General features: G+C 44.2%; 1 protein-coding gene across 1 annotated transcript in view; it reads left to right on the top strand.

Moving 5' to 3' along the window:
* The window catches only part of DDAH2 (DDAH family member 2, ADMA-independent), a 41952-nt gene that overhangs the window by 12956 nt on the left and 15221 nt on the right, over positions 1 to 13775 (top strand). Inside the window, exon 2 of the mRNA XM_087708498.1 lies at positions 6890 to 7198. Within this exon, the coding sequence (XP_087564624.1) occupies positions 6893 to 7198 (306 nt within the window). The 5' untranslated portion in view covers positions 6890 to 6892. The remainder of the gene's footprint in view (positions 1 to 6889; positions 7199 to 13775) is intronic.

Here is a 13775-nt window from a genome sequence, read left to right as displayed (position 1 = left end):
GTATATAAGTCGAACTGCTATTGCTATTGCTACTGCTAACCTGGTAGAGCAATTGCACGCAGGTCCTTCTTGATTGACAACTTGGATGAGAAGCAAAACGTCTTCAAAGAAAAAAACAAGAAAGCCCAGTTGCCTCCTGAAAAAGCAGCGGGGCAACCGTGACCTGGATGATTGAGAATCTCCATAGGCATTTAGCAATGCTTCCACAAGAGACTTTCATGCTACCATCATTTCCAGTTCCCTGGTTGTGATTCTGATCGCCAATGAATCCGATTCTGGTAATAGCAATAGCACTTAGACTTATATATATCGCTTCACAGTGCTTTATAGCCATCTCTAAGTGGCTTACAGAGTCCACATGTTGCCCCCAACAATCTGGGTCCTCATTTTACCCACTTTGGAAGGATGAAAGGCTGAGTCAACCTTGAGCCTGGTGAGAGTCGATCTACCAAATTGCTGGCAGCCAGCAGAAGTAGCCTGCAGTACTGCACTCTAACCACTGCACCACCACGGCTTTTATGGTGTACATGATAACGATCAAAGCTGTTTTGATTGTTTTGGGTTATGGTATGTCCAAGCAGAGTTGAAATTCTCTGGAGTTCATTTGCTATAGACTGCTTGGAATGGTCTGTTCTAGGATGATTGGTTTGAGTCTTCCCTCTGCCTCCCCTCCCAACCCCTCATTTCAATGACAGCAAATGCCCAATAATGGAAACTCCCTGGCTGTCGAAGGGTTTGGGGGTCGAGGGCTCACCTCTTGCCCCCTTCCTTTACAGGCTGCCTTTTGTGCTTTACTCTTAGCTCATAGTAAGAGTTGCCTAGCTTTTCAAAAAACAAAGAATTGAATCAAGAGTTTCCAGTGTTTTCTTGGTTTGGCTGAATAAAAGAAAAGAGGAGGAACACGTAAGCTACAAACTATGCATTTAGGACTGCATGTGAATGAAATTGCAAGGAGAAAGTTTTTTAAAAAAAACAGGTTCTGCATCAGATGAATTTCTGTTGGACAATGTTGAGAACTGCTAATATCGAAGACAACCTGTCCCCTTTTCCTATTTAAGGAGATTTAAAATCAAGGAGATTTTAATCAAACGAAATTCAAGGCTCCATCTATCAGTGCCGTAAGACCTTTCATTCCATATCTTGTTTAAAAATTAATTTTAATTAACTTTCAGGCAGTTCGGGAATATAGGGATTAAAAGAGTGTGTACGTTAATTGGACAGTTGACACCGAGAAGCAATTAACTTAATCCATTGATTAACTCAGGGAAACCGGGAAGGATTAGCCAACTTGAGTTGTATCTTCAGTGGATGAATCTGACCCCCTTTGAAGCTGCCGGAGAAAATTAGCTGAGCAGAAATTTGCTCTCAGGAATAAGAAATTAATTCAAAAATATGGGTGAACATGAAGTAAACTGGGCAATTCTTTTTGCTTAGTGTTCAAATGAGTTTCCTTTGGTTCAAGAGGCTGGATGAGAATGTATAATTGCAGGATTATACGGGTGGGATTTGTGTAAATGCGAGCGTGTAATTAAACTAGTCACCCCTTCCCATTTCTTGAAATATTTACGATATGGCCTTGATGTATGCTGAAATGGCTATAGAATCAGGATAGATACCGTGTTTTCCCAAAAATAGGACAGGGTCTTATTTTCTTTTGATGCCCAAAAATGTGTTTGGCCTTATTTTCGGGGAGATCTTATTATTTTTGAGGTGCAGGAGGTGGCGAGTGTGGTCACCTCACGGCTGCTGCTGTGTTGCAATAATTTCAGGGAGGGCTTATTTTGGGGGGAGGTCTTATTTTAGCGCATGCACTCAAAAGCCTGATTGGGCTTATTATCCAGGGAGGTCTTATTTTCGGGAAAACAGGGTATGAAATAACATTATTGAATGGCACACTAGGCTATTTTGCAAAATTGAGGGAATGAGTGAACGAACGAACAAAGAAACGAATGAATGAATGAATGAACAAACACCGCAGAAATGAACACAACTCATCATTCTACAAAATACGTATTTCGTGATCAGGATCTTTAGAGAAGACAAGAGTGCAGTGGGTGTTGGTAGTGGTCTATGAATACATTACTGGGACATCTTGATTGATTGATTGGTTGCTTGTGATCTTGTTAGTGCACTTGAGTGGGCAGTTGCCATAGAAAGCTCATCCTAGATGAGCTAATTAATTCCTTGCCAGGTGAGGCTTCCCTTTCCTGGGGGGCTGGGAGGAGGGTTGACTGGTTGTGCTGATTCCCTGCAGCTAGGGTCACCACGATACCCAAAAGATGCCGAGGCTTGAGAAAGCCTGCAAAGAAGAGCAGCAGATGTTTAGAGGACTGGAGACTGTGACATAATGAACGGTTGAAGGTTTAGGTTTAGGTTTTAGGTTTTATTAGCATTTGTATGCCGCCCACTCCCTAGAGACTCTGGGCGGCTTACAGATAAAAACGGGGGTGGGGGGGAAACATATAAAAATTAAAAAGAGCAGACATTAAAATTTCACAACATACATACAGCTTAGAGTGGGGCTGGATAAAATCAACAGCCCCAGGCCTGCCGGAACAGCCAGGTCTTAATCGCTTTGCGGAAGGCCGGAAGAGTAGTAAGGGCCCGGATCTCCACGGGGAGATCGTTCCATAGGGCCGGAGCAGCTACAGAGAAGGCCCTCCCCTGGGGAGTCGCCAGCCGACATTGACCGGCAGATGGAATCCGGAGGAGGCCTAGTCTGTGTGATCTTATTGGTCTCTGGGAGGTAAATGGTAAATGGAAGGAACTCGGTATGTCTAGTTTAACTAAGAGAAGGACTAGGGGCGACATAGAATGGAATAGAATTCTTTATTGGCCAAGTGTGATTGGACACACAAAAGGAATTTGTCTTTGGTGCATAAACTCAGTGTACATAATAGATATAAATCATGATAATTATCATGATTTTATCATGATAAACCATGAACACAGTCATCATAGATATATTCATTGTGAATCATGAGATACAACCCTTAGTGATAGTCACAGGACACCAAATCAGCAGCCAAGATCATACTAGGAAACTAAATAAAACAATGTAAAACATAGAGTTACAAGAAACAAGGTTATAGTCATAAGTAGAAAAGGAGATAGGTAATAGGAAGGATGAGAAGAAGAATAGTAATACAGTAAATCGTTTGACAGAGGGATGCGGTGGTTCAGTGGCCAAGATGCTGAGCTTGTTGATCAGAAAGGTTGGCAGTTTGGCAGTTCGAATCCCTAGTGCCGCATAATGGAGTGAGTTCCCGTTACTTGTCCCAGCTTCTGCCAACCTAGCAGTTCGAAAGCATGTAAAAAAGCAGGTAGAAAAATAGGGACCACCTTTGGTGGGAAGGTAACAGCGTTCCGTGCGCCTTCGACGTTTAGTTATGCTGGCCATTTGACCATGGAGACGTCTTTGGACAGTGCTGACTCTTCGGCTTTGAAACAGAGATGAGCACCACCCCCTAGAGTCAGGAACGACTAGCACATATGTGTGAGGGGAACCTTTACTTTTAACAAAGAGTATTGAGCTCTGTCCCAAGGAGAGGCAGGCCTTTGCAACGTATTTACTGTGGCAACAGTCATCAGACCAGGTTTGAATAATCTGCATAAATTGTTCCAGTACTACTAGACTAGATGATGACAAGAGTATTTTTGGGCTGTGGAAGTCGTGCGTGTTGACCCGCTGAGATTTGTACCGAGCCTCCCAAGGTTGCCTGCCATTGCCTGCCTGCTGTGTCTTGGAAGGAGTTCTCCTAAGTTGTCATTTTTAAAAAATGGATGGGATATTTGGCTGACATTTTTTTGTCTTTGGAAGCAAACTGAGTTTCTCCAACAGTGGAATGGTTAAGGCCTGGCGCCAGTTCTCTAGCCGAGGGCTTCTCAGATCTCAGTAACTTTTAAGATGCGTAGACTTCAACTCCCAGAATTATCCAGCCAGCATGATTGGTTGAGGAATTCTGGGAGTTGAAGTCCACACATCGTAAGGTTGTTGAGGATGGGAGAAACCCTGAGCTAGCTTTCTGTCTGATCAATTGGATGATGTCCGTAAGTTGGCAGTCTCTCCCTCGGACAGCTCCTTGATCCTTCATTGGCTTCTTTTGCAAACAGGAATCTAATTGGTTGGATAGGTGCAGTCTTCTGGTATTTAGCGATTGGCCTTTTGAAGGAGCCTCTCAGGAAGTTTGTAACTGGTGAGAGTATTGATCTGGAGCTGAATGAGCTCTAAACTTCCCCCTTCCTGAAGACATCTGCTGAAGGAGATGGAGAAAGCAATTGCATTCTTCTCAACTTTGCTATCCCACACCCTTTGCCGGGTGGGAGATGAGCACATCTCTCCCAGCTCTTGAGAAATTTCCTAGCTCCCAGAGCAGAGGTTGACAACACTCAAAGAGCCACAAAGGGGCTAACCAGAAGCTGACCAGAAGTCAGGTTCCCCATAGAGTGTCCTCCTAGCACAGCGTCCTTTTTCCTCTACCTGACCAGAAGTCCAGTTCCCCATAGAGTGTCCTCCTAGCACGGGTCCTTTTTCCTCTACCTGTCCTAACCAAAAGCCCTATCAATTGAGGAGCTGACTGACAACAGGGAGCCGCAGCAGAGGGATGAAAGAGCCACATGCAGCTCAAGAGCCGCAGGTTGCTGTCCCCTGTCCTAGAGAATGGGCCAAATCCATTTCACCGAAAATATATCAGTGTTGTCACATAGCTCAAGTACATGGGAAGATGCTGGAACTCAGTTCTCGGGAAATCTTGAGAAATGTAAGATCCTAAACTTGAAGTAAAATTTCTTGAGTTAAATGGCTTAGGATTGGAAAACGTTTGCTTCAAACACTGGATTTCTGTTGCTTATCAGAATACAGATAATCCTTGATTTATGAGCACAATTGAGCTCCAGATTTCTGTTGCTAAGCAAGACAGTTGTTAAGTGAGTATTGCCTCAATTTGCGACCTTCATTACTACAGCTGTTGAGTGAATCACTGCAGTTGTTAAGTTAGTAACATGGTTGCTAAGGGAATCTCGTTTCCCCATCGACTTTGCTTGTCGGAAGGTCGCAAAACGGGAACCCATGGCTCCCTGGGACACTGCAACCGTCATAAATGTGAGTCAGTTGTCAAGCATCTGAATGTAAATCATATGACCATGGGGATGCTGCAACGGTCATAAGAGTGAAAAATGGTCGTAAATTACTTTTTTCAGTGCTGTTGTAACAGTCACTAAGCGAACTGTTGTAAGCCGAGGACTACCTATATTATGCAGTTCACATCAATCTGGGCATGTACAGGTAGTCCTTGATTTATGACCACACAACTGAGCCCAAAACTTATCTTGTTAAGTGAGACATTGATTAGGTCACTCAATGAAGAATTGTAAGTTGGGGACAAGCTGTAGCAAATACCAGAAAAGACAGAGTGAAAGAAAGATTTCCACTTATTTTTAGAAAGAGTGGTCCCCACCTATAATTTGCTTCAGCCCCTGTCCATTAGTATTTCTCAAAATATTACTGGAAGAATATTCTTGCATCCAGAAAATATAGTTGCCTTCCCAGTAGATTTAGGCTCTTTGCTGGCGTGAGTCATCTATGAAATCTTGCATTAATCTTGCAATTTTTCCACTTGACTTGATCAAAATTAAACTCTTTGTGGCCAACAATAGAACTTCCTACTGTTTTAGGTGAAGAATTGCCGTATTTTTCAGAGTATAAGATGCACCTTTCCCCACCAAAAAAGGGGGTGAAAATCTGGGTGCGTCTTATACTGAATAAAGGATTTTTGGACTCCTGAAACCCTGCCCCCTTCGCAAAAATGGATGTGCGGAGTGTTTGGGTGGCCCGCAAATTGCTCCTGGGGACTGGGGAGGGCAAAAATGAGCGAAAAACGGCTCATTTTTTCGCTCATTTTTGCCCCCCTCCCAGTCCCCAGGAGCACTCTACAAGCCTCCTAAAGGCTATGCATGCCCTTTTGGGGGGCAAGAAATGGGCCATTTTTTTGCTAATTTTTGCCCCCCGCAGCCCCCAGGAGCACTTTACAGGCCTCTCAAACTCTACATGGGGCAGCCCTTGAAGAGTATTCGGAGACTTCAACTCGTCCAGAATGCAGCCGCGTGAGCGATTGTGGGTGCACCTCGGTACACCCACGTTACACCTATCCTCCGCGAGCTGCACTGGTTACCGATCGGTCTCCGGATACGCTTCAAAGTGCTAGTCGTAACTTATAAAGCCCTTCATGGTATTGGACCTGGGTACTTGAGAGACCGCCTGCTGCCAATTACCTCCCAAAGACCCGTTAGATCACACAGGGTCGGCATCCTCCGGGTTCCGTCCACCAGCCAATGCCACCTGGCTACCACCCAGGGGAGGGCCTTCTCTGTGGCAGCTCCGGCCCTTTGGAACGAACTCCCCGTGGAGATTCGGACCCTCACCTCTCTCCAGGCCTTCCGGAAAGCCGTCAAAACCTGGCTGTGCCGGCAGGCTTGAGGTTGATGAGTTCCCCTCCCCTCTCAACCTGTGTGGCTGTATGATTCTTGTTTATTTTAATCACGTGTATTGTGTTTCATGTTCCCCTTTCTCCCCTTTGAATTGTTCACCGCCCTGAGTCCCTCCCGGAGAAGGGCGGCATACAAATAAACTAAATCTGAAAATCTGAAATCTCTGCATGCCCCGTTTTTCACAAAAATATGAGGCATGCAGAGAGTTTGGGAAGTCTGCAGAGCGCTTTTTTTTTTATTTAAAAAAATTACCTCTTCAAAATCTTGGTGTGTCTTATACTCCGAAAAATATGGGTAGTCATTGCTGGTCACTGCAGAAGATCTGTTGATGCGGGACTTCTCTCTGACTGAAAAATGGGGCCCATTCCATCCTAATGGTTGTGTTTCTTCTGTCTTCCTACAGAACATGGCCAGTGTCTCCTCCTTTGGCAAGTATACCCATGCCATCGTCCGCTGCATTCCTTCCTCTTTTGCCACAGCGGAGACCACAGCGGATGGATCTGACAGTGGGGCTGATCCGGTGGACCTAGCCAAGGCTCACCGACAATACGGGGTCTATACTGGCATACTGCGCCAAAAGCTAGGGCTGCAAGTCATTGAACTGGCGGCAGACGAGGGCTTCCCCTATGCCACACTGGTGGGGGATCTGGCAGTCATCCAGGGGGATACCGTGCTCCTCACTCGGCCATGGATGCCCACGCGGCGAGACGAGGTAACATTTATACATGGCTAATGTGAAATTTAAATCTGTAAAGGATGCTGGTTCTCTTGCAAATACATTACTTTTCTTTGAGAATGCATCTGCACAGCAGCTTGGAGGCCGCTGTGAAGTGTTATTAGCAGCCAGACAAAAGGTCTTGTACCAATTTGGTTGGGAGTATAAATTTTTCACTTAGGTTTATGAAGCAGGCGTTCGGTTAACTCTTGCCCGTGGAGTGTTTCATTTTTTTTGGTATATAATTTGTATTAAGGATTTGGATTGCAGTAGTAAAAACTGATACAAACTAAATTTAAATGAAGAGAAGAGATTAGAAAGAAGAAAGAGGGCAAGAAAGAAGGAATATAATGAAATAGAATAGAATAGAATTAATTCTTTATTGGCCAAGTGTGATTGGACACACAAGGAATTTGTCTTCAGTGCATAAGCTCTCACTGTACATAAAAGCTATAAGTGATAAATCATGATCATAGTCAACATAAAACTACATTCATCATGAATCATAAGATACAACACTTAGTGATAGTCACAGGATACTAAATAAGCAATCAACATAAATCATACTAAGAAACTAAATAAAACAATATAAATCCTAAAGATATAAGCAACAAAGTTATAGTCATAAGTAAAAAAGGAGATTGCTAATAGTTTGACAGTGTTGTGGGAATTAGTTGTTTAGCAGAGTGATGGCATTCAGGAAAAAAACTGTCCTTGTGTCTAGTTGTTCTGGTGTGCAGTGTCCTATAACGTCGTTTTAAGTATAAAAGTTGAAACAATTTATGTCTAGGATGTGAAGGGTCTGTAGATATTTTCACAGCCCCCTTTTTGACTCGTGCAGTATACAGGTCCTCAATGGAAGGCAGGTTGGTAGCAATATATAATATATCTTGAATACATATTAAAAATATATGAAGAAGTGACTTTCAGTCTCTATTACAGGTACAGAATTTTTAGTAATGCTTCACTTTCATTAGAAATAAGATTTCATGGTTAAGTTTGTAAACTCTTCATAAAGCTCGTAAACTCTTCCTAAAGTTAGAAACAGTTATCTCTTCATCTCACACTCCATACTTTTTCTATAAGCATAAAAGATAAACTTTTAAAGTATTTAAAGTATAATTAAATTTACTTCTTTCAATTATTTTAACCTTGATCAAATAAACCAACTTTATACTCTTTCCTTTTCCTTCTAACAATTTTAACCTTTAGCTGATGCAGATATTGTCGTAGAAACCAGCAGAGTTTTGTTCTTGAAAAACCTTACAGCTGGATAATTCGTGGTTGCTAAATTTAGGAACACAGGGGAAAAATGTGTCAGCAAAACTAAGACCTTATTTAACCTATTAAATTATCCCAACTTTTTTTATCAGTAGCAAACTTTGTTTTCTTTAAAAATATATCAAAGTAAGCAAACGCTAGTAAAGGAACTGCTGTGCATATTTTGCAACGTTGCCTTTACTGATGTTGCCTTTTTAATATTTCCCCTAGGAAATTGTGATCACATCCATCCAATGCATTTTGTGATATTTTTTTTCATCTCAGGAGAGATTGGAGATAGGCACCTCTGACTTAATTGTTTCTCAGTTCGCCTCCATTGTGAGCAAATGTAGCTATACTCGGGCTTACCTTGTTGTGAAAAGAACCATCACACCTGGTTAAGACTCTTTCATGAGTTTTCCTTGACCCTGTAGTTTAAGGGATCATATAAGACAAGTTGTATATAGAAAATGTCTTGCAGGTCCTCAACGGTGCATATAGTGAACTCATGTACAGTGTGAATTGTGTTACTGGTGTTACTAGCAAAGTAAAGGTAAAGGTTCCCCTCGCACATATGTGCTAGTCTTTCCCGACTCTAGGGGGTGGTGCTCATCTCCATTTCAAAGCCAAAGAGTCAGCGCTGTCTGAAGACGTCTCCATGGTCATGTGGACAGCATGACTAAGTGGCTAAGGCACATGGAACGCTGTTAACTTCTCACCAAAGGTGGTTCCTAATTTTCTACTTGCATTTTTACATGCTTTTGAACCGCTAGGTTGGCAGAAGCTGGGACAAGTAACAGGAACTCACTCCGTTATGCGCCACTGGGGATTTGAACCACCAAACTGCCAACCTTCCTGATCGACTAGCTGACCCCCTAAACCACTGCGTCTCTGTTACTACCAAAATGATCCCTACTAGGCTGAGACAAGTTTTACTACTGTAGTAACTTACAGTAGTTATGCACATTCCCACATGACACAGAAAAACAACACTGGGATGGTATAAGGCTCCTGCCTTGAGCATGGGATTGGACTAGAACGGGAGTCCCCATCCCTTCCGGACCTCCGGGACCACAAATTCATAATTTTAAATCCCATGGACCACTAAAATGATCTAATGACTGGCTGGGTGGACGTGGCTAAGTGGCCATGTGACTGGATGGGCGTGGTCAACTTGATGTCAACTCATGTTGAAGGGCGCCTGGCCTGCCTCTACTTACCCCTCCCCTTCCAGCCACTCCTTGCCTGCTCACTCGGGCTCCTTAGGGCCTCAATAGGAAGCAGTTGTTGGAAATAAGCAGTCACCCTGAGAAAGAGTTGGCAAAACAGCTCAGTTCAAATTGGATCGGACCAAGAAGGAGGCTCAGCAGAAGCACTCACTGAGGACTACGAGCATAGGCTTTCCAAGCAGAGGGAAGACTTGTGAAAGTGTGCAAGGCCAGGTATTGGCTCCTGGAAGCTCACTGGGCTGAGATGGTCAGCTAGTTCCAAGCCATGATGCAGTCCCACTGGAACAAAGCCCTCCAGCTCTTCGCCACCAGCAGTGCTTCCCTCCAGCCTTCGCCCAAAGCCCTACACCAGGAGGCTGAAGCAGATCCCAAGATGGAATTTCTGCCCCTCTCCGACCCGCACAAAAATACCCTGAAGGGAGAGACTCTCTGCAACAACACAAGCGTTCATTGCACGTATCTAGCCCAGGGGCCGTAGTTTGAGGACTCCTGATTTAGTGCAATAGAAAAAATGCAAGTAATTTTTCTGCAGACCACCAAAATTTTCCCGCGGACCACCAGTTGATGACCACTGAACTAGAAGACCTTCAAGGTCCCTTTCAGCCCTATGATTCTATGGTTTAATCTACTCCAAGGATATTAGCAAGAATTGTTGGTGTGTATGTGTGTGTTGTGTGTGTGTTACCAACCAGTGTAACCACCGATAATTTTATCTACTAGTTTGGCCTTGGAGAAGTGTAGGCTGGAAATCTGGAGAGAACCACCCTGGAGAAGGTTGAACTAGCTGGCGATGTCAGAAGGAGGTCCCATCTGTTCTGCTGGAGGAGGATCTGGGATTAATTGCACCCTTTTGTTTCTGCAATGCAGTTTGGTTGCCTTGGCAATTGGGATCCTGTCTCGCCTTCCATTCCCGGCCCATCCTCCTCCTCCTTCTCCTCCAGTGCCGCTTATAGGTGTCTGCGGATGCCCAACCCACCAAGATTACATTTCACAAGTTCCATGTCATCCTTGTCTCTTAAAGCTGAGGGCCACAGCGGAGTGGGTTTGGTCTGAAAGGAAAGGGAATTTCTTTTTACAGATACATAATGGGAAACCTTAATACCACCTTCTCCTTCCGTGGAAGCTCCGTGTGAAGAGCTCTGAGACGGGTACCACTTCATACGAGAAACGTGATGCTTGTAAACACTCTGCTTCCTTTTGTTCTCTAAATGGCTTTTCAGGTTGAACAGCCCTAACCAGGCACGGAATAAAATGCCCTTCTCTGTCAGCAAGAAGTATTTCTTGAAAATGCTTCAGAATCTCATGTCAAAATGTCAAAATAGCCCAGTAAGCACATTTTAGAAAAAAATTAACAGTTGCCAATCCATCCAACCATCTGTTTTCCTGTCAATCCATCCATCCCTCTATCTCAGTGATTCTCAACTTTAGCCACTTTTAAGATATTTGAATAGGGGACATGGTGGCTCAGTGGCTAAGATGTTAAGCTTGTTGATCAGAAAGGTCGGCAGTTTGGCAGTTCGAATCCCTAGTGCCGCGTAACGGAGTGAGCTCCCGTTACTTGTCCCAGCATCTGCCAACCTAGCAGTTTGAAAGCATGTAAAAAAGCAAGTAGAAAAATAGGAACCACCTTTGGTGGGAAGGTAACAGTGTTCTGTGCGCCTTTGGTGTTTAGTCATGCCGTCCATATGACCACGGAGACGTGTAGATTTTTTGCCCCAAAAAATCTTCTGGTTTCTGGCGCATGCATGCACACCGGCCACCTGGTCTTCCATTTTTCTGGCATGCATGCATGCATTCCCAAAGACCAGCTGGCCGATGTGCATGTGCATGCCAGAAATGGAAGATCATCTTCCCGACATGCGCATATGCACCGGATGTTTGCTCTTCCAGTTTTCGGCACACATTTGCTTCTGTTTTGGTACTTGTTGCCGAAAAAATTCGCCAATACTGGGCTATACTATAAAAGAGCCACTTATGGAAGCAAGTGGTGATTTTCTGCCCTGCCCTAGCTAGGCTTCATCCCCTCTCCCCCCACCACCACTATCCCTACCCTAATGCTTCTGTTACATTTCAAGAAAGAAAAATGGGATACTTGGTTGGCTTCTTCCTTGGATATTTTGATTTGCTTTATTATTTCATGTGCTATTTCTGTAGCTGCCCATCTCAACCAATGGCTGTGGTCGGCTTATGGTTCCAAACCCATAAAAACAATTTGAAAACCACAAGGACATTTAAAACAATGAAAAACATCCGAAATAATGCAAGCAGCCAAGAGAATTAAACTAGCCTAGGGTAAAGCCAAGAAATGGGACTCAGCTACCCAGCCAAGTTTTTTTTGTTTTAAAGCTTTGCGAAAGGCCAGCAGGGTTGAGGATTTGCAGCCTCTTCCTTTTCCACTTTGGTTTAAGATTCACTTAAATCGTTATGCAACCTTAAAAGCAGCGATACGCCAAGAGGAATGCCAGCTGCTGGATCAGTGCCCATAAAAATTGTGTAGAGTGCTGTGCCCCTCCCGCAAAGCAGGGAAATGGATTTAAGTGCAGTGCAGTTGGACCAACGAAGACCCTTTTCCCTCCATCCCAGATTTCACAAACCTGGTTTCCCAGATTGCATATGTAGGATTGCTTGAAAAATGCATGTGTCATATCTGGGTCTACATTGTATATACTAGGGGTGGGCTGCTGGGGGTTTGCACAGGTTCAGGCGATCCTCTAGCTAGGATTCTGCCCAGTTTGGCAAACCCCCAAATGCCACCCCTGGCTGGCCATGCCCACCACCCGGCTCCTCCCAGGAGTCTCCACACAGCCTGTTCATCATGCCAGATAAGTGTAGGGCCCATGAGGCGGCTCGGGGAGGGGGGAAAATGGGCCTACCAGAAGTTCCGGAAGTCGGATCCTGTTTCTGGCTTCTGGAGGGTTTCCACCATGGTTTAGGAGGCCAACTAGGCCACGCCCACCATAGCCACACCCAACCAACAACAGGGAAGTGAACCTATTATCCTTTTGGGTGGTAGGTCCCAGAATTGATTTATTCTTTTGGACGGGGGGTATCTTTAATTCTTACTGATTTTCTGTGCATTTCTGTCTGCCGTGATCAAGAGATTCTCAATTAAGTGGGTCTGCATTGAAGATCCAAAATGCCCAGATGCCTACAACTGCGTGATCCAAACCCCACCTCCATATTGATGTATGCACAAAAGGAGGCTGGGCTTTGATCACATCGTTGTGAACGCCATCTTGATTTTTGCAAATGGCAATAAATGTGGCCTGGTTGCTGAGTGCTTGAAGACGTGTGTGTACGGGGGGGGGGGGGGAAACAACCATCAGAACTTCGAAACTGGGTTCAAAATATCCCCCCTCCCCCCCAAGCAGGTCTGTTGGAACTTCAAAGGATTGTAAGTCAAGGACTATATGTCTAACAGAAGTGTGGACTTCGACTCCCAGAATTCCCCAGCTAGCCATGTTGGCTGTGGAATTCTGGTAGTTGAAGTCCACACATGTTAAGTTGCCAAGGCTGAGAAATAGGAACCGTGGGAGTTTTTGTAGAGCCAGAATGGTAGGCTGGGGCTCAACCTGTTTTGCGTCCCAGCTTCCACTTTGGGTAGCTTGCAACTCTGGAAAGGTTTGTGTGTTTTAAAACAAACACTCATTTTCAAATATGGTTTGAAAACTGAAATTTCCTGGATCGTTAAGCATAAGCGCACCAGCGGGCCTAACGTCCCTGTCCTACTGTCCCTGTTTATTTGTACCCATTTCCTGTGTTCTTATTCATGTTTATTCATATTCCTGTTATCTTGTACATGAGTGACAAACTAAATAAATAAAATGAATAAATAACGGATTGGAGCGGAAAAAACAAAAGGAAGGCCAACGTCTGCAGCGAAGGAGACTCACAGATGTTTTCAAAAGCAGAAGCGCACCCGATCCATGAAAATTAAATTAAAAAGTGCTTATGTGGGGGAGAAAGAGATGAGTCATTGATAAAATTAGAACAGCCCCGGCATCTCCGTGGTATGAAGATGCAGCAAAAGAATAATGGATCAAGTTAAAGGTCATTCATGTGATCGCAATTTTTTTTCCCTTAGA

Source organism: Thamnophis sirtalis, unplaced genomic scaffold, assembly GCF_051295495.1.
Source record: "Thamnophis sirtalis isolate CommonGarterSnake01/CBP01778 unplaced genomic scaffold, rThaSir2_p1.2 scaffold_3, whole genome shotgun sequence".
Classification (NCBI taxonomy): domain Eukaryota; kingdom Metazoa; phylum Chordata; class Lepidosauria; order Squamata; family Natricidae; genus Thamnophis; species Thamnophis sirtalis.
This window is presented reverse-complemented; position numbering and strand designations above follow the sequence as displayed.